We start from the raw sequence: 19,313 nt of genomic DNA on the forward strand, positions 1-19,313 counted from the left end.
CAAAGACAGCAGGCAGGCCCAACTGGGATGCAACTAAAAGTCCATATTAAACTCAAATCAGAAGTTCAGCTTTGAATACCCAAGTCAGACATTGTGAGCCCAACAGTCAGCAAAGTATCCAGAAGCAGCCCCAGCACATCCCCCAAACCAGTGACTACTGGTAAAAAAACACAGCATGTGCTATGAATTAATAACAACAGCAGCAGAGACTTGTTCAGTCCATTCTGCCCCACTGCTCTCACTGTAAAAATAAATCATTTTATCTGATACAACACAAGTACAACATTGCAACAAATCAGTGCAATTTCTAAAACCTGGAGCACATACAAGGCAAACAATCCAGGCTTCTCACGCTTGGTCTGCCAGCTCTCCACAAAAACACAATCTGAGAAGGCAGCCCTTTCATGTGCTCCCACTGATTTTATTCTCTGTAAAAAATACTTTGAACACTGACATACGGGCCAAGGCAACTGAGGATTTATAAAAGAAATACCAGGACAAAACACTATGAACAAAATTGTCTCACAAAGCAAATATAAATATGCCTTTAATGGAGTGCAGCCATGTTTCTCCCTGTCCCACTGAAGAGTGAGTGGCTGTAGATCAAGTCCTCACACTTCAGCAGAAATCACAGAGCTTTTTCCACAGGCCACAAGCCACCAGCAGGTGTCAGTGAAAAATCTTGCCAGCTGCCTTCCCTGACCAGGGCATGGTCTCACCAGCAGTCTGTGTGCTAGGTTCAGTGCTGCCAGAATGAGCTGACCTCAGGATAAATCAACTCCATTTCTAACAGGCATCCCACCAAAGGAAGAGCACGTGCCTTTGACAGCCATCTCGAGTTCAAATGCATCCGTCTGCAGCAGACTACAGAGAGTCCATCCCCATTCTGAGCTGGGTTTACATGCTGGGTTATACCACATGGGGAGGGGACAGACTTTGTCCCAGCCACTGGACATCACAGATGTTCAGCCACAAGAACACTTCCATGGTCAGCAGTGAGGCTACATGAGTCCATCCAGGTGCTCTGGGTCTTGGGCAGCAAATGCTAGAGCACTGCAAGAACCATCTTCTCTTTCTTCTTCCTTTTTCTCTTCTTCTCCTCAAAACGTTCAGTAGCATCAGCAAAAAACGTCACCTCGTCCCTGGCCTCAATCTCCCTCTTGAGGAACTGGAGCCCTGCCATGTTGAATCCCAGCACATCCTGCAGAGACAGACCAGCACCACACTGTGAGGCACATCCCAAGCTAGTTAGGGGGCAGAGTCCTGCACTGGCCACCCTCTACTAAGAGATGACAAAAAGAAGACAATCCACAGACTAAAGAAAACAATCTTAGTTTAAATGTAAACTTCATCTGACCAGAACAGTCAGTCCTGCACACAGTTAGCTACAGTCCTCTCTTAAGAGCAGCAATAATCCACCGTATTTTCTGAAAGACAAGTTGCTGGCAAGCACCTGAAGCTTCCTCTGGGAAGAGGCACAGTCTGCACTCAGGTAGCAGCCCACAGAAAAGCCCAAGAGAAGCAGGAAGTTACTCTACCTCCTACATATGTAGAAACTAGCGAGCCAAGATCCAAATACATGGATCAGAAAACCAAGTGCAAATGAAGGCAGAGAGCACAAGTATAAGCTCACCACTGGGTATTCTCACATGAGGAGGAACATAAGGAAAAGGCATCCTATTTGCAAAAGAGGATGGTTTAATGAGCTCAGACTCCCAACCAACTTCCCCATTGGACACCACAAACAACTCATGCTCACAAACATTGTCTCATCCCATTATTCTAGATCCTGGAAAAGGGGAGGGTGCAACACTCACCCGGGCCTCACTGACTCTGGAGATGGTGGTTTTCTTCAGGTTTTCTATCACTGTCACCAGCATCTGGTTGCTTGTGATTTGCCCAAAATGTATCCTGGGAACAAAGCAGGCAGTGTATTGCAGCACTGTTATTAGGAACACCACAGAGGCCCTCTCCTGAGCCTCTGTATGTTCTGGACATGTAGGGTTTTTTAGTCTTTCCCAGGCCAGCATTGGACATGGACAGGCATGGACAAATTTATCTGGGAAAGCTGTTTTCTTAAATTAACAGTGGTTCAAGGGGAAGGTCTTTCTGAGGACAGGGGCTCTACAGTGACTGTGCCCCCAACAGTCACTGTATCCACTTGATGTGGGATCTTTTCATTCCAGGGAGACTTAGGCCACCAGGAGCACAACCCCATCTGGGCATGTCAGCACTCTGCATCCAAGCAGTTCATTCCCACACACTGCTCACTGTGTGCTGCAGAGATTCCTTCTCTGCTGCAAAGATCACACATTTATTATCCAGGATGCTTCCCAAGAGTTTCAGGCCCAGAGGCTCAGAAGAAAGCCCAGATACTGTCTGGGCAGATAAAGGACTCACTTGAGCAGGAAGAGGAGAGCTCGGCACAGAAGCTCGACATCTGAACCCAGCTGAATATATTCATTGAAGAGTCTGAGCAGGTCAGGGACATAGGAGAAAGGCAGCACCAGGAGAGACTCTTCCAGCTCACTGTGGGAAAAAGCAAAGGGACACAAGCATTAGTCTCATCCACTGCACTGCTACAGATGAGCAGGAAACTCATCCCCATAGCTGGGTTCTGGTACTCAGCTGTGCTAAGCATTCCTCACAGCTGGCCCATGACTGCCCACATCTGCACAGCCCAGGCCTCTTGTGGCACAGGGAGCAGGCACACAGCCTTCCCTCCTCAGCATCCCCAAACTGCTCTTCACATATGTCCGCAAATCCAAGCCACATCCAGAAGCTTCAGTTCACACTCCCCATGGAAGGAACACTTCCCATTCCCCAGTTCCATGCACTTTCCAAAAGAGGCTGTCAGGAAGAGTGACTCCAGACTCTCTAGCCCTGTCCATACCTTTATGAGAGACCACTCAAGGACCCCAGCCAGTCCTGGGCCCAGAAACCCAACACTCAGTCACAAACCTGTTCAGCAATAAAGCTCTTGGGACTCACCTCGACTTGACCTTCTTGAAAACTTCCAGCACATATGCAGAGGGCTGCAACAGAGGAAAGACACCAGCCCTGTTTAACAAGAAACATTCCAGGACCAACACACCCTAAGGTCCATTTCACACAGTTAAAAACACACCATCACATCAAGATGAATGTAACAAAGAGGAAACCCCTTTGGCTTCAATCAGCTGCTACTCTCAGAAGCTCCCTCTCAGCCTTTTCAGGGTACTCAACACTGGTGAAGATTATTGTGAAAAACCTAATTTATATTTAACCAGCTAAGTCACCTCAATTCATGACAACAAATCATGTACAAATTGGACAAAAAGCTTGGTAAAACAAATTATATATAAAAAAACCTTAAACAAACTCATCTCCCAGACTTAATTCCTACTACTCCTGTTTATCTGCTGAAAGCATTTGGCAGATGCAGAGCAGAGCTGGAAACTGGGAAAGAAAAGTGCCTCTAACTACTAAGTCACAGGATTGCATTCACTTCTGTTCAGTCTATCCAACTTATAATTAAAGAGACCTATAATCTTGGAGGAAGGGACAGAAGGGCTCTTGCAAGGCAGTTACAGGTAATTAGAAGGAAGACAAAGGCTGCTTCATCTGGCACTGATATTCAGCTTTGAGCAACCTGGTCTAGCGGGACGTGTCCCTTGCCAGGGCAGAGGGACTGGAACGAGATGATTTTAAGGTCTCATCCAACCCAAACCATTGTATGATTGCATGAAAAGGGGAGGGTGACAAAACAAGGATCTTCCTAAGGGTACTTAAAAAACACAGCCTGGGAGTGCACACTGGAATAAACCAGGAAAACTAATCTACTCAGAGTAGTGGATTTTTATTTATCAGTGAAATCCATGCATCCTTGTCTGTGTATTTTGTAGTATGTCAAAAATCCATAGAATTTAGTGAAAACTGTTGTGCAATAGTATGACATGAGTGAAGAAGGGCACCAGCTCTAGCCTGCAACACCTGGGCATTGAACTACCTTTCAGAATTTTCTCACTGTAAACTCTGCAAGAATAGGAACAGAATCAGTAACTGGTGTAGCAACACCACATAAATAAACCTGGAAAATGTTTGAACTAGCTTTCCTATATCTTGGAGAAGAGTGTAAACCCCTGGCTCATGATAAGGAAGATCATAAGGTCATGGCTACCATCAGGGTTGTTTAACCCTGACAGGGTTAAACTTTTGTAACACACATGCATGATATTAAAAAATAAAAGAATAACAAGAACAAAACAAAACAAACACATACAAAAAAACCAAATAAATAAATTAAAAAAAAAAAAAAAAAAAAAAAAAAAAAAAAAAACCACCATCACATCAGCATAAAAACCCCAAATTATGTTCACTTTGAACTAAACAGTCGTTCTCCACAGCAACCCAGCATTTTGGCTCAGCCAGCAAATCAATCAGCCCCACTCCAGCTGAGAATGGACAACAGCCTGTGGCCTGGGCATTCCACTTACTGTAATATTTCCATAGGCACGGAGGATGGGATTGACAGGGAAGGGAACCTGGAGACACAGAATGGGTTAGAATGAGGCAGGTGTGCGTATAAATGCATATTCAGAGCAAACTTTTACCCCTAGTAGAAGAGAGCATTTATTGAGTGTCTTCCTGCAATTCCCACACCTCCAGAAAATGTTGCTGAAGGCCTCATTTGAAGCCACCAGACAATCTCATTCTCAGACATGTATGACTAACTCAAACATGAAAGAATTTTCTTTTGCTTCTTGTCACCTTTCCCCCTTCTATCACCAGGGAGTGTTGAGAGGCCCCTTATTCAGCAGGGAGTGTTGAGAGGAAGGCAAACATGAGGCTTTAGGATGAACCTGCAGCAGCACACTCTTCCATGGACAAAACTTACATACTGATACAACTTTAGGCATAAAGATCATTGGAAAGAACACACCCCTAATTACACCCCAGAGCATGGTGCCATTTAATTCTCCAAAAGATATGAGCAAATGTCTGCTGTTTACAGCTGTCCTGACTTTATCTGCATGCCTTTCTGCTTGAGCTAGGATACACCCAACACACCCTGGGATTTTTACATTCCTCAGTCTTTTACCTCTTTTCCTGCAGCTTTGCATATGGCATTGTGTTCCTTTAGTTTTGCCGTCTCTTCTCTGTACAGCTCGACAGCTTCCATGATCCTCTCAGCCTGTGCAGCACAAGAACAGCACATCAGTGACACCAGACAAGTCAGGGCATAGCTCAGCTGGACAAATACAGTTGGAAGCAGAGACGCCGACACAGAGCACCACATGGCATTTCCCCTGAAAACCTCTACTCCACACTGCACCATTCCCCTGAACACACAGGTCACGTCCTGAAGATGTCACACACCACCCACATCCCTCCACTGCCCTGCCCTGGGTGCTCTCTGCTTGCAGCTCAGTTGTTGCTTTGACCATCATCCCCAGCAAGCAGTGCCCCTTTGAGGCAGGAGCCAGAGTCAGGCCATTTTGACTATTCCGATTAAGGATTTCTTTTGAAAATCACCAAACTGTTGAAATCTGCAGCCATGGCATTATCCACCCCCATACCTTCCTAGTGTCAAGCACCACAACAGATTTCCACCTTCCACAGATGCCCCTTGGACTGCACAGTCCTTCAGGGAGAGGCCTGATGCTTTGAGCTCCCTTGGGATGCAAACCCCACAGGGCAAGAGCAGCTCCATCTGCCCCACATGGGACAGGCAGCTGCAGCTACAGGAACCTCACACTTCATTCCACTCTGGAGGAAAAAATTCCTGGTGTGTGACCCTCCCAAGTCAAAACCCTCCCTGCTGGTTTCTGAGCAGGACAGGCTGCCTCTACATGCAAGAGCAATCTGCCCTTAAGTGACAGCACAGGTTACTCTTCAATCTGATGCTCTGACCCCATGACAGCCCCCCCTGAGAGGCTGGTAAGGCACAAAGCCACGCTGGCAGAGCCACAGCCCCTTACCGCTTTGATGGTCTCGATGGTCTTCTTTCCTGCCAGCCCTGTCTCTCCTTGTGTCTCTCCAGCCACCTACAAAATACACAACACAGAGCTGCAGTTCCATCCTTCCACAGTGCCACAGCCAACTGCATCATGGAGTAGCCACAGCTTCAGCACCATCCTCCCCCCCATGCCACCTCAAAGCAAGAAAATGATCCTTTCCCCCGATACTTCTTTCATAAAGAGTTTTTCCAGAGTTTGTACAGTCAGACTGACACACATTCAGATGGTGCAACTCACCACAGGCTGCTCTTCCTTTGCCACGCTCTCTTCATATTCAGCTTCTCGTTGCTGCAGAGGATGAGAACACAACATATTAACAGCGGTGAGCAAGGCAGGGATGCAAGTCCCTTCCAGATGGGTTGAGCAAGACAATCTGGAGGGCTTCCTGCAGCCCATTTGCAAAACCAGGACCAATCAGCAGAGACCAACAGTGCCAGTGGCAAAACGCCCATTTGTCCCTGATCCCAACCCCACAGTGAACTCTAGAATCTCCCATGGAGAAAGAAATCCAGGTCTCTGCTCTGGGTGCAGGAACAGGCCTTCAGGATCCCACCAAGGTGAGACAGACATTGCAGTTCTTTACCACACCTTTTACCAGTCACACAACACAGAGGGAACAAATCTAGAAAAGCCCAGAGTTGTCCTGGGCTGCAAAAGGTAAGAGTCTCTGGTCTGCCACCCCTCACATGAGAAGGCACCAATTATGTTGTGCATAGTTTACTACTCGTGTACTCTTGCCCACCTTGCTATTCAAACTTGACCCAAAACAAACTTTTCTGGAATCTGGAAAAGTTATCTCTGTCTCTCATTTTAACAAACACAGGTCATCAACATACAGCATGTGGGTCAGGTCTTGAAACAGGCTGGGATGAAAAAAACCCCAAACGTCTATTGCAGGTTTCTCATCCACTCCTGCTTCTGCATTTCTGCTTCCTCCCCCTCCCACCTTGGTTTGAGAACTGCCTTACTAAAGGGTGACAAAAACACGCTTCTCTGAGGGATCCAGCAAAAAGATATTACAAACTGTTCCAAGCGAATCTCTTATTGGATACATGAAAAAAACACACAGGCCAACTCCAATGGTGGCTCAGTACTGCAATAGGTGCTCAGACAGTCTGGAAAATCTCCTTCCTTGGAGATGTCAATGTATCAAGGCAAGTCTCTAAGCAGCTTTAAGGTCATCCTGCAAAGAGCAAGGATTTGGACTAGAGACCTCTAGACTTTCCTTCCTACTGAAGTCATTCTGAGTCTATGATTCCCTCACAATCTATGCTCAAATGGAATAGAAAGGGCTTCTTCCAGCATCCCTGAGCTCTGGGACCTGCTACTGAGACAGAATGGACCGCTCACGGTTGGAAAAGGGACAAACTGCATTTAACAGGAGCAGTGCTCCATCCCTCCACATCAGCCACCTGCTGAACCACCTCCCAAACACACTTGTGCTGAAAGGCACACAAGAGAATGTCACAGACCAAGCAACAGACCTGTAGAAAGCTACTAAAGACCAAGAAAAAGAAAGGTCTGGAAGTTGTTTTTGGAAGGAAAGATGCAACTCTCACCATCTCCCTCTCCTCTTCCAAAATCAGCGGCTCCCTCGTCCTCTCCCAGAGGCGCAGGGACTTGTCATGGGATGCTGACACCACATAGTCTCCATTGGGACTGAGTGCCAGACACCAAACCTCCTGGTGATGCCCCTGCACAGATGACAGAAGAGGTACAATATTAATATCACCCAACTTCCACCCCTGAGGAAAATCCTACTCATGCAAGGATAAAGCTTCCTTTCAACAGACTCCAAAACTTCCTACCTCCAGCGTCTGGATATGTTCAAATTTATCTGCATCCCACTGCTTAATCTTGCCATCCTTCCCAGCTGTGAAGAAGAGATGGGATTTGGGCACAAACTGCAGATACATCACACTGGAAGAGAAAAAGGCACAAATTAACCCACGTGGGGAACACTGCAGAACTCCCCCTGTTCCATGCTGGATAAAAGGATTATTGCTGGATCACAACTCCTTGGAGACAAGTCCAAAGATGCTGTAGGATGTGACTAACCTGTCATCATGGGCAAAGAGAGAACGGTGGCAGTCCCCAAAATCCAAGCCCCAAATCTTCACATTCCTGTCAGCAGAGCCGGTTGCAATCAGAGTCCCATCCTAGAGAGCAACAGAGAGGAGGGTGTGGGGAGCTGGCTGGCAGCCCCACTGCTGCTGCCACAGTGACTCAGCACTGCTGAGCAGGCAGACTCCTGGCTCCTGAAATGTGGCCTCCTGACCTCTCCACCTCCTCCCCCATGGCCCATGCTCTGGTACTGGCACAGCCCACTGACAGCACTGTGGCTCTCCTCTGACCCTCTGCAGGCATTTGGTTATATCCTGACATTTTTCTTGGCCTTCAATAAGCCTCATTACAAAGATACCTCAGAGCAAGATGCAGCTCAAGAATGAACAGGCACGAAGAGGCTGCTCCCTCTCAGCACCTGCCCTCTGCTCCCACTAACTATTCAGGCTCCTCTCACACAGTAACTTTAGCAGAAAGCAGGCTGAACCTGCTACAGTGAGTGTAAGGGACCATTACAGCATTTTGATTTCCACTCACTCACAAAATGCCCCAGGGTCAGTTCTGTCATGACCCCAACTCTGCTACCCCTTCCAGTCAGCCCAGGACTGCAGTGTAAGAAGGGGCTTGCTGTGTCCCACTCATAAACTGCTGAGTCAGGAGCAAGGAGGTGACAAGAAAGCATTATCCTAGAGACCTTGATGCCAGCAGAGGTTCTCACACTCGTGCCTATCACCACAGTCCCACGTTACACAGCCCTAATGATACTTACATAGCAGATGTCCATACACAGCACTGGCAGCTTGTGTCCGTACAGAGAAAGGAAAAACTGAAGCAGAAGAAAGGTGACTCAGTTAGACATGCTGGGTAGAGAGCTGTGCAAACCTCAAGCTCCAGCCTACTTCTGCTCTGCCTCAGGAGCTGTTTTTTTAGCACTGCCCCACTTTCATTCTTGCCCTGAACACTGTTAGCAGCAGGGTCATGGAGGCAGAACTGAGAAGAAGGTGGAAGTAGCAAAGCAAGCTGAACTAGCTCTGTTTGCTCTCTAGCTAACTCTGGTGCCAATCACCAGTGTCAATGGAGTTCATTTCTGTTTCCCTCCACATAACTGCCAGCACAAGCCCGTCTTGTGTTAATTCCCTAACATTCACATGCCAGTACACAGCTCACAAATCCACCACACACTGGTCGTAAGGAAGCTTCTCCTCCCACAGGTTTTGCCTCTGCCATGCCCTATTTAACACCACTTGAGACACATCCATCCCCACCTTTTCAGTGCCTGACAGATCTGGAGTACCACCACATCTGCAGGGTTCAGAATGAACCTTGCCACCTACAGGCTCAGAGCACTTCTTAAACAAAAAATGGATTTTCCAGTTCCCAGTGGGGAACAACCATGGCTCTGTCAGGTTTGCCAGCAAATAGGCCCCTGAAGGAGGATGCATGCTCCACATAAAACAGACACTTTTCCTTTGTATTCCTTATCTTGCAGGCTACAGCTACATCTCTTCCTGCATGGCCTCACAGTATATTTGGTTACACACCTTGAGTGTGTCAACGTAGAAAACCTTCACAGTGCAATCCAGTAAGGACACAGCCAGCAGCTTCTGGTTGGGGCTGTACCGCACACAGAGCACGTCCTCATCCAGCTGTAAAATGCGCACATGTTTCATGGAAAGCCTGGCAACAAGAAGGAAAAGACAAATGTCATCCCAAGCAAACAAACTAGGGAGAGAAACAGATACAAGTCCCACATTGCACCCTGGGAAAGCAAGTGAATTCTAACGTGCAGCACCTCATTCCTCACTACGACAGGACTGGAAATAAGGAGGCTCTGATGGCTGATGAACTTCACTGCTACATTTATGGTAACAATCTGCATGCCCAGCCTGACTAGACACTAAATCCACACACAAAAAGGGATCAGAATGAGACAAGTGCCCTTCTCCAGCTAAGCTCAGGTCTTCACAAAACTGCACTGAGCCCACACTCTCTTTTATGTGTTCCATACAGATGTCATGGGCAATTCTTGCAGTGCATAGCAAAGGCCAAAGCACCCGTCAATGACAACAGCACAAGGATTATCTTCTCACCTTTTCTGAACACTGCTCTCATCCTTCACAAGCTCAAACTCCCAGAACTTGACACACTTATCAGCACCTCCTGTCACAAAGCCATGCTGTAGGGGAAAACAAGAAAGTTGCTGTGAAACTAGTTCCCATCATCCAGAGAAAGCCTACAGCAAGGAATTGCCAACACAGAGTAGATTTTTGAAATACCCCACACTTCTACACCATTAATGATTAAGTGGACACCACCAGGAGCACTTACTCTGGTTAGAGCACACATTGGCTGAGCAACAGCAACAATTTTAAAAGCTCTAACTTATTTTGGAGGTCTAAGACAAAGACCCCAGAAACAAAATCTGGACTGAAACTTTGGGATTGAAAGCAATCATCTCAGCTGCAGGTAACAATATGCTTATGATTTGTGGGCAGTTTGAGACTCTCCCTGTTACTGGCCAACACACAACTTACCACTACCCTACAACAGAAACCTCTAAAGGAACAGTAGTCCCACGTTTTACATTAAGAAGGAGGGTAAAATCTATCCCATATGTTTTCATCTGCATGGTGGGTGAATATCAGGCAGATTATTTCTCACTACGGTTTTGATTCCACTAGAAAGTTATTAGGCACTACCAGCTGCATCTTTCACCTCTTAGGATGAGGGGTTCCATGCTTCCATGGAACAAAGCATGTGGTGCAAAACAAATTCCATGGTGCAAACATAGTACTGAAGGAAGGAATTACACAAAAAGATGTGCAGATGACACTTATAAGGGTGGCTGAGTTACCTGGTCTGGTGAAAGAGCAATGGACCACACTGCCCCGTCGTGAGCATCAAGTGTCTCTATCAGACTGCCAGAAGCCAGGTCATACAGCTGCAGCTTCCCTGTCTGGGGTGAAAGACATCACAAAGGAAGAATCAGTCTCTGCTCACAACTCATGAGAGCTCCTGGCAGAAGAGTTCCCTGTCACCCATGTCCCCAGCAGCCAGCTTCATTAGGAGGCTGTTACAGAGATGGCCAAACTCCCCATCCCCATCAGGGCCTTCCCAAAGCTCTGCTTTCCACCTCAAGCCACAAGACTCTGTAACGACTGTGGGAACACAGCAGTGCTCCAGATGAGGAGAGGCAATGCATTTTCTGAGAGGCTGCCCCAATGACATTTTCCTAACACATTCCCAGAGCAGGGCAGCCTGGAGCCAGAGGGCCACTCCTCACCTTGGTCCCGATGATGACCTGCCGATCTCCAGGGACGAAGAGCGAGCAGAGCGCGTACTCACACTCCATTGTGCGGATGCACTGCAAGGTCGACCTGTGGGCAAAGACAGAGCCCAAAACCTCTTATCACACACAGAAGTCTGGCCTGCTCAGAGAGACATGCTCCAGTGTGGCCTCTACCTGCAGCTGTCTTTCAGTTGGGTCAGAAGATAAGCCACGACCATCCTATTGACCCAAACACTACCCAGCACTACTGCTAACAACATTTCCCATAAAAACACGCCACTGTGTTGTCCACCATCATGACCTATTGCTGTTGTGAACAAGAACAGAGCTCCTAATTTTAAACAGCATTTCAGGAAGGGACAGAGTGTAAGACAGTGTACTCAGGGGAAACTGAGCTTGAAATCAGCACCGCTCAAGAAACTCTGGGACAGCACTCTGCATCAACACACAACTCTCTAGATCAACACAGTAGCCTACTCAGTCCAATACTAGATCCTTCAGATAAGATGTCAAGAAGCCTACATGTTCCCTCAAGAACAGGCAGTAGCTTGTTTAGGGTAACAGTTAATACTTCTTAATAAAAATGAAAAAACGGAAAAAACTCGTAGCAGAATGCAGTCTATACCCAATTGCTATGTATGACCTTTGTGTTTGGACCTGCTGTTGAAATTTTAGATCTACAAGTTTTCAGTTTCTCTAATAAGGAAAAAAGAAAAATAATTTTCTATTTCCTTCCTTTACTTCATTCACTGTTTTATCTCTTTCCATTGTCCCCTGTTTCTTATCACTGCTTTTCTTATCACTGCTTTTCTTAACACAGCATCCCTCAATTCTGGGAAACTGACACAACTGGACTGTGTACCTGTTCCAAATCTTCACAGACTCTGCAGCTGCTGAGAGAATGGCAATGTTGTCAGAGCTAAAAGCCAACGTCCTGACATCACTGCGGTGGCCTCCAATGGTTATCCTGGACACACGGACAGCCTGGGGCACTTGTGCTGACAGGTCCAGGCTGTACAATTCAATGACATTGTTCTGGAGCAGCAGTACCATCTTCAGCTCTCCTTTTGGAGAGAGAATCAAGTCAAATGACCTGTTTGATTAGATAAAATCAGAGCTGTACACAGGGGCAATAAGACAAAGTGTTGGAGGGACCAATTATCAAGAACAACTGAGACAGAGGAATATAGACAGAAAACATCCAACAAGCAAGTGCACACTGAGCCACAGAGGTGTGAAAGGACTGGAGATCATGGCAGGCTTCTCCCCAGCTCCAAGCTAAACACTGAGGGGGAAACTTCTTCCACCTCTGCCTGCACTGAGCCATGCAGAGCTCTCCCCAGGTAGCTGCACAACCACTCATCAGACTCTACAACAGGCTTTCCACTCACTTGATTTTAGAAGAAGCTTTGACATTAGTGACTCGCTGAATCTCCTCCTGCAGGCTCAGCTCCACACTTTTTTCAGGCTCCTCTTCAGAGTTCTGTCTGGAAATGTCAGATAAGGGAAGAGAGTCAAGTGACCCAGCACAGCCAACACAAACTAACAGTGACAGAGAAAATATAAGAAAACCACTTAGCCTGCTGAAAACAACATCCAGCAGTGCTAACCACATTTAAGAATAGGGACAGTGAAGGCTGGACAGTGAAGGTCACGCCAGTATGCAGACTACTAAAGACACAAACTCTCCTAATTTTTGCTTTTTGGCAACCTCCTCTGGAGCCAAAACACAAGGCACATTACAAAGATGGATGCAAAACAGGAAACAGAAGCTGTGTTTGAGAGCAAGACCAGCTTCTTCTCATCCCCTAGCACCCACTGAAAGCTCCTCAGCCATTGCCAAAATGCACTTCCAGATTTACCTGCCCTGTGCTTTAGATTCTATCCTGGAGCCAGACCCCTCCCTAAGGGCTGTTCTGAGACACCTGTTAAATGTCAGGATACAGAGACACTTAACACACAGTAACTATTAAGGAAACTCTCACCTGTATCTCTACCTGCTGTAAAACAGGACAAAGTCAGACACTCTGTGACTTCTCAGATGAAACTCTCACTCCTGCATTGCTTAACAAGAACTTACTTTGATGCTCCAAGCAGTATAAACACTAATGTTAGGCAGAGCTGAGTAGCTCTGCAAAACCCACTTTATGGCCATTTCTTTGCACACTTTAGCTTTTTTTTTTTTCAGAGAGAGGACTCTGAAAGAAAGATATTTCCTTAGTCTCTGGGAGCAGTGCTGCTTAGATAAGCACCAAGGATTCACAGAAAGATCAACCCCAAATAAACAGCTAGCACAAAGAGAATGGCCAGAACCTTGGAGTTCAACCACTGCATAATGCTACTACTGAAGAGCTTTTCTAGAGCCCTCTGGACAGAGACAGCATCCAAAAAATTACTTACTTGGCTTTTTTCCTTGCTTTCTTCATTTTCTTTTCCAATTTCTTTTGGATTTCCTCTTCAGAAAGGACAGAGAACACTTCCAGAACAGCATCTGTTCCCTGGAGTCGGAGCAAACCAATTCAAAGGTATGCAAAGCACCAGCTGGCCCTTACAGAAAGTACCCAAGGTGTCTACCAGCCTCCTGTACAGCTCAATAGCAGAGCCCCCCATTACTCACATGGCAGGCCAGAAACTTGCCCATCCTGTCTGTGCCAAGAGTCACCACTCGGTCTCTCCCCTCCCGCATGATGGATCCAACTTTGCTGCACTTAACGATGCGCTGCAGAGAAAGAGGAACAAACTTGGGTCTGAAAGGTCAAAGGATCTTCTCAAGCAAACTCAAGAGACCTGCTGACAAAGGAAGTCAAGGAGAGGGGGAAATGAACCTACAGGGTCCTGGCAGAACAGCTAGTAAGGATAATAAAGGGACAAAACAAGCATGTGTGCAAGCTACAAGCTTCTCTCCTGGTGTTTTGTTGCATTTCAGCTGAAAATAATCACTAGCAGTCTCGGTGGAAGAACAGCTTAACTTTATTGGCAATCCACAGCCATTTAAGAGACATTTAAGATTTTTTTTTATGCTACAGAGGCAGCAGAGTTCAGTCAAAAGAGGCAGAGAAGGTGAGAACAGAGACTCTTAAACAGGGCATTGAAGGGAGAGAAAGCTAGAAAATTAATTAATGAAGTCAAGTATCTACCACAACTACAAGCAGCCTGACACCTGAGCAGTACCTCAGAAAGTTCTACCAGGAAGAGAGATTCAGTAAAGTCTCCAGCAGCAGAATAAGTGGGAATGGCTTTCTGCAATCCAATCTCACACCGTATTTCATTACAGTGCAACTCTCAGTTTCTGCAAAGTTGAGCATCAGTACTGAACTCAGCAGCTGCCAGCTAGCTAGGAACTATTTTATTTCTGTGTTGCTTGATGAAAGAGCTCTATTAGCATTGTTTAAATTTATAAATTGGCTAGTCCTTCTCAAACAGAAAGCAAAGAAAAACTGTCAGTGGAGAATAAATCTGTGAGTGTTTTGGCACACATAGTTCTGCTGATGTTTTGCAGGTAGATGAGGCAGCAACTGCCGCTGAAGAAATTGTTATAGAACAAGACAAGAATTATCACATTTTCCCAAACAGGCTAAATATGACACTCAGGATATAAACCATGCAAATGGAGTTAGATACACCAGGTCAAACACAGCATGGAAGACTGATCTTACTTCCTCAGGATGCTCATCCAACTCTAAGGTCTCATCTTCTTCAGTGTTTTCTTCTGCTCCAGGTGAAGAAGACTCTTTGCTTTTCTTGGATTCTGGTTCATCGGAATCTTTTACCTGCTCACAGGAAAAAAAAAAAACAAACAACAAAAGGAGTATCTTAAACCTCAAGAGCTGTAGTATTGTGGTTTCTGGCTCACACTTAAATTTCCCTGGAGACACAACTGGTTAGCATACACTGAAGTGTCCTACAGCATTCCTGTAGGCACCAAGCACTCCCCATGCTTCCATGATTATCATCCACCCACAAGACTGCCTTCCTCAGCTGTAAGTCAGAAGGCAGAAGATCTGACACACTGTAGAAATCTCAGCTTCACTTGAAAGCTCAAAACACAGGAAACACCAAAGCCTCTGGACCTCTCAGATAGCAAAGGCATTGCTTGGGCTGTTTCCCAGACATCCATCAGATATGAACATGTTCCAGCTCCATCTCAGTTGAAAGACAAGCAGCTGGGCAGGGGGCTGAGGGGTTACAGAGAGAATGCCTTACCTCCTGGATGTAGGTGAGATCCCACGCCCTCAGCTCACTGTCACCGCTCCCAGTGATCAGACGCTTCTCTTCGGACAGCAAAGCCATCCCCCAGACCTGTCCAGAGGCACAGTGTGAGGAACTGACTCCTTTAACTGTCATTAAAAAGCACAGCATCTCTAATTGACTTATTTAAACAGCAACCAAATAGAGAATGGATCTAGCTGGGACCTCCTCTGAGGACTTGTGCATGGGAATTGTCACCCACTGCATCTGATCACAGCTCTTTGAATGTTTGGAAGTTTCTCATTTGCTCACTCCTAAAGCCTAATGAAAGTAAAATATATGATGGTGCTAGCTTACAACCCCTGAAAGCACAGAAAGCCCAGAGTGACCCATGACATCCCAAGCCCCTCCAGCCCAAGAGCTCCCACACATTCCCTTTTTACCTCAGCTCGGTGTCCAACCAGAGTTTTGAAGCAGTGCTGGGTGTCCAGATCCCACCATTTCACCAGAGTGTCTTTGGCACTGGAACGAAGAAGAAAAACTCAGACATGAGGAAAGACTCCAGAGGTCACCATTTTTCTAAGTGGTAGAAATGCCAAAAAATCTAAAACGTGTCAGAACGCATCACAGAGCAGCTGCTCAAGCATTGAATTTTGCAAGCCGAACAAAAAAGGCACAGCAATGCTGCAAGTGTCAAGTCACTGAAGCTGACCTGCAAATATTTGAAAGTGCATTAAGAAATGGGTATCATCTACCAAACCAACAAAACACTACTTTTTCCATCTGAAAAAAAAAAAAAAGCAAAAGCAAGTTCTAATTATTTTACACTGAACTGACTGCATGCACTTTTCTATTAAGCTAATAAATAGTATATTAAAAAGTTAAAAATTAGTGACTGGTATTTCAGCAAGAGTATCTCCTGTCAACCATTTATTATTAAAGGGATTCAGTCAATTTGCAGCTCATTTAATTGAATAACTAAAAATCAACTAAAAAAACCTCTATCGTCTCTTAATTAATTAGTGTATATACACCTTACAAGAAAACAATTTTTCTGTCACACTGCTGTGCAAATAACACATACAGAAGATAAATCTGCTTAATTCTTCAAGATAAACAAAAAAAAAAACCCAAAAAACTGTTACATACATAATGAACATGTTATTACTGTTCTTTGTTACAATAATTTTAAGCCAATGGCTTTACCAACAAGTTAAACTCTTTTTCAAACGCTTTTTTCAGTATGGCCATTTCAGCTGCTCTAAGACTTGGATTCAGGCACCAGACTCAAAAATATGTGGATGTGACAAAACCATATTCAAAGATGCTGTTGGGTGTGAGATATCACAAGACAAGAAGGAAAATACAAATGGCTGTAGTACACAGGATGTCTGAACTGCAAGTACAACCACTCCTGCTTTCCTGATCAATAATTACTCTTAGTCTGGCTCACCAAGTGACCAACAAGTTCTTCTCCTTCAAGAAAAGGGCTTGAGTGATGACATCCTTGTGTCCTCTCAGCCGGTACAGGCCACTCTCATTGATTACATCCCACACGATGACTTCTGTATCCTGGAACAGAGAGAGTGTCTCCATGGGACTGGCCCTTGTCTCTGCAAAACTTCTGCCATGAGACTGAAAAGATTATCTGAGAGCACTTTCTCACTCTGAATCAAAAGGATGATTCATGCAAGTGAAAGGTGCAGTCAGACTGAGAAATGTAGCATCATCCCAGCCTGAGACACTTTTGTTATTCCTGACCTCACAAGATTCTTCACTTGAACAGCTCTACCAGTGCCCTACTCCTGCCTGCAGCCCCTGCTGCTCCCCCAGCCCTGGGCTCCCCAGCTCCTCCCACTCCCATCCTCTGGCTATGGGCAGAGGCCACACCGCAAATCCTGAACGTTTCACTGAGGTCAGCCTCCCCTGTGGGGCATCTCTGTGAATTGTGGTGCTCCAGATGTGAAAGCCTCACCTTTGAGCCGGACACCAGCCTGCCCCCGAGGTGGTCGTACTGCAGGGCTGTAACTGCGGCCCTGTGCCCATTGAAAGTCACAGTCGATTCTCCACTCAGGAGGCTGAAGACACGGATTGCTCCATCCTCATACCCAACAGCCAGGTGCAACCCATCTGGAGAGGGGCAGAGGCAACTGACTTGCTGCTTGAGACCCTTAAGGATAAGAACCTGCAATTTTTAGGAGACAAAACACGTATAATGTTGATAAGTGACGTGTCAGAGTCAGATACTTACACAGCAGAGAGAATATGGTCTACTCTTCTCCTAAACTTCCAACTGAGCACTTCTGCCACTTTATAAGTTCATGTTTCAACTTCCTGCACCAAATACAATATCATTAACCCCATTTTCCAAGGCAAACAGCAGCTAGAAGGGAAGAAATTTCTCACAATCAAACAGGAAACCGGTGCAGAACAAGCCCTGGAACTCAGAACCTGATATTTCTGCTCCCACATATTAAGTGCCAGAGAGACTTATGTTCAAACAAGAAACACTGTTTGAGAGTAAAGTTGGAAAGTTTCTTCTTGACTGCATCCTCTCTTGCCTGGCCTTTCTCGGGTATAGGACACAGCAGCTTTTCCACAGACTGCACAAGAACTTGAGAATGATAAAAACATCTCCAGAACAACACACCAGCAGTCAGCACTCCAGACGCTGTGAAGCAAAACCAGATTTCAGTTTGTAGTGGTCAGTAGTACTTACAGTGGTTTCTGAATCTCACAGGAGACAGTGTGTGGCAAAGTCCTTAAAGTTACAGCTCACAACCTCTCACTGGGATACAACTTCCACATGGGATACCCAGTTCCACAGCCAAATCACAAACTCTATGACATCCCTGACTTGTCTAAGAGCATTTATAGCCAGCTAAACCAGGAGCAGCTTTCCCGTTACTGGGAGAGCAATTACTCTTCCACAACTGAGCTCCTGAAGCAAATCTCAAGGAATCCAGTGAGATTCAGCCCTAAGACCAAGTCGAGATAAAATAAATTACTCTCACAGTAGGCAGGACCACCATTCCCTCCCTCTAACAACTGATGGCTACAAGTTACTACCAAAAGAAAACAAAGGTGAAAGTTGCTGCATTTCAGATATCCATTATCCAAACCATCCACAGCCTCCTCTGTTGTGTGTGTGCTGGTGCGATCTGTTGGATTCCAACAAACGCAACCCTTAATAAACCCCTTAAACAGAAATAACCAATTACTTTCTTATACCTAGGAAGACTTTCTTGTAAGCATCCAACACTGCAGTGTATTCTGGACTACTGAAAAGGCAACACAGAATCCTTCTAGCTCAGTGACCAGCTTGGAGAACTGGAAGACAGCAGGACAGTGGGCCAGCTGCAGACTCACTTTATAACACAACCTCGGGCTGTGCTCACCCTTCCCGAGCGGCGGGGAGGCTCTGGAGGTGTCGCTGCCTCCCAAACGCCGCTCAGCAGCACAAATCCCTTCACTCCAGGCGGCCCAAGAGCCCCTCACGCTGCACCCCGGCCCTGCCCCGGCCCCGCTCCCGGCTCCCACCTTCTCTCCTTTCCTGGTGTCCCACACGAACACGTGCTCGCAGGCCGGCACGGCCACGTAGCGGCCCCGCTCGCCGCGCAGCGCCACGAAGGCCAGCCCGGCCCTGGCGCTGGCCACCAGCCCGAAGAGCGCGGCGGGCTCGTAGCGCAGGTACTGCCGCGTCAGGCCCATGGCGGCGGCGGGGGGAAAGGCTCGGGGCAGCCGCGGCCGCCACACGCGGGCCCGGCGCTGGA

General features: G+C 46.5%; 1 protein-coding gene across 1 annotated transcript; it reads right to left on the reverse strand.

Annotated features, from left to right (window-relative positions):
• Positions 1 to 400: 400 nt before the first annotated feature.
• Positions 401 to 19,251, reverse strand: WDR3 (WD repeat domain 3; the record flags this gene model as incomplete). Its single annotated transcript, XM_083855428.1, has 26 exons — positions 401 to 1,201; positions 1,818 to 1,911; positions 2,401 to 2,529; positions 2,992 to 3,035; positions 4,476 to 4,523; positions 5,081 to 5,173; positions 5,961 to 6,026; positions 6,237 to 6,287; positions 7,559 to 7,693; positions 7,808 to 7,919; positions 8,058 to 8,158; positions 8,833 to 8,889; positions 9,605 to 9,740; positions 10,154 to 10,239; positions 10,918 to 11,019; positions 11,347 to 11,440; positions 12,215 to 12,445; positions 12,744 to 12,839; positions 13,753 to 13,850; positions 13,970 to 14,071; positions 15,009 to 15,122; positions 15,556 to 15,651; positions 15,984 to 16,062; positions 16,994 to 17,112; positions 17,516 to 17,725; positions 19,081 to 19,251. The coding sequence occupies 26 exons, from the start codon at positions 19,249 to 19,251 to the stop codon at positions 1,046 to 1,048; spliced, it is 2,820 nt and encodes a 939-aa protein (XP_083711554.1). The 3' UTR covers positions 401 to 1,045.
• Positions 19,252 to 19,313: the final 62 nt, after the last annotated feature.

The sequence above is a fragment of the Zosterops lateralis genome (genome assembly GCF_965231275.1).
Source record: "Zosterops lateralis genome assembly, chromosome: 2".
NCBI classification, from domain to species: Eukaryota; Metazoa; Chordata; class Aves; order Passeriformes; family Zosteropidae; genus Zosterops; species Zosterops lateralis.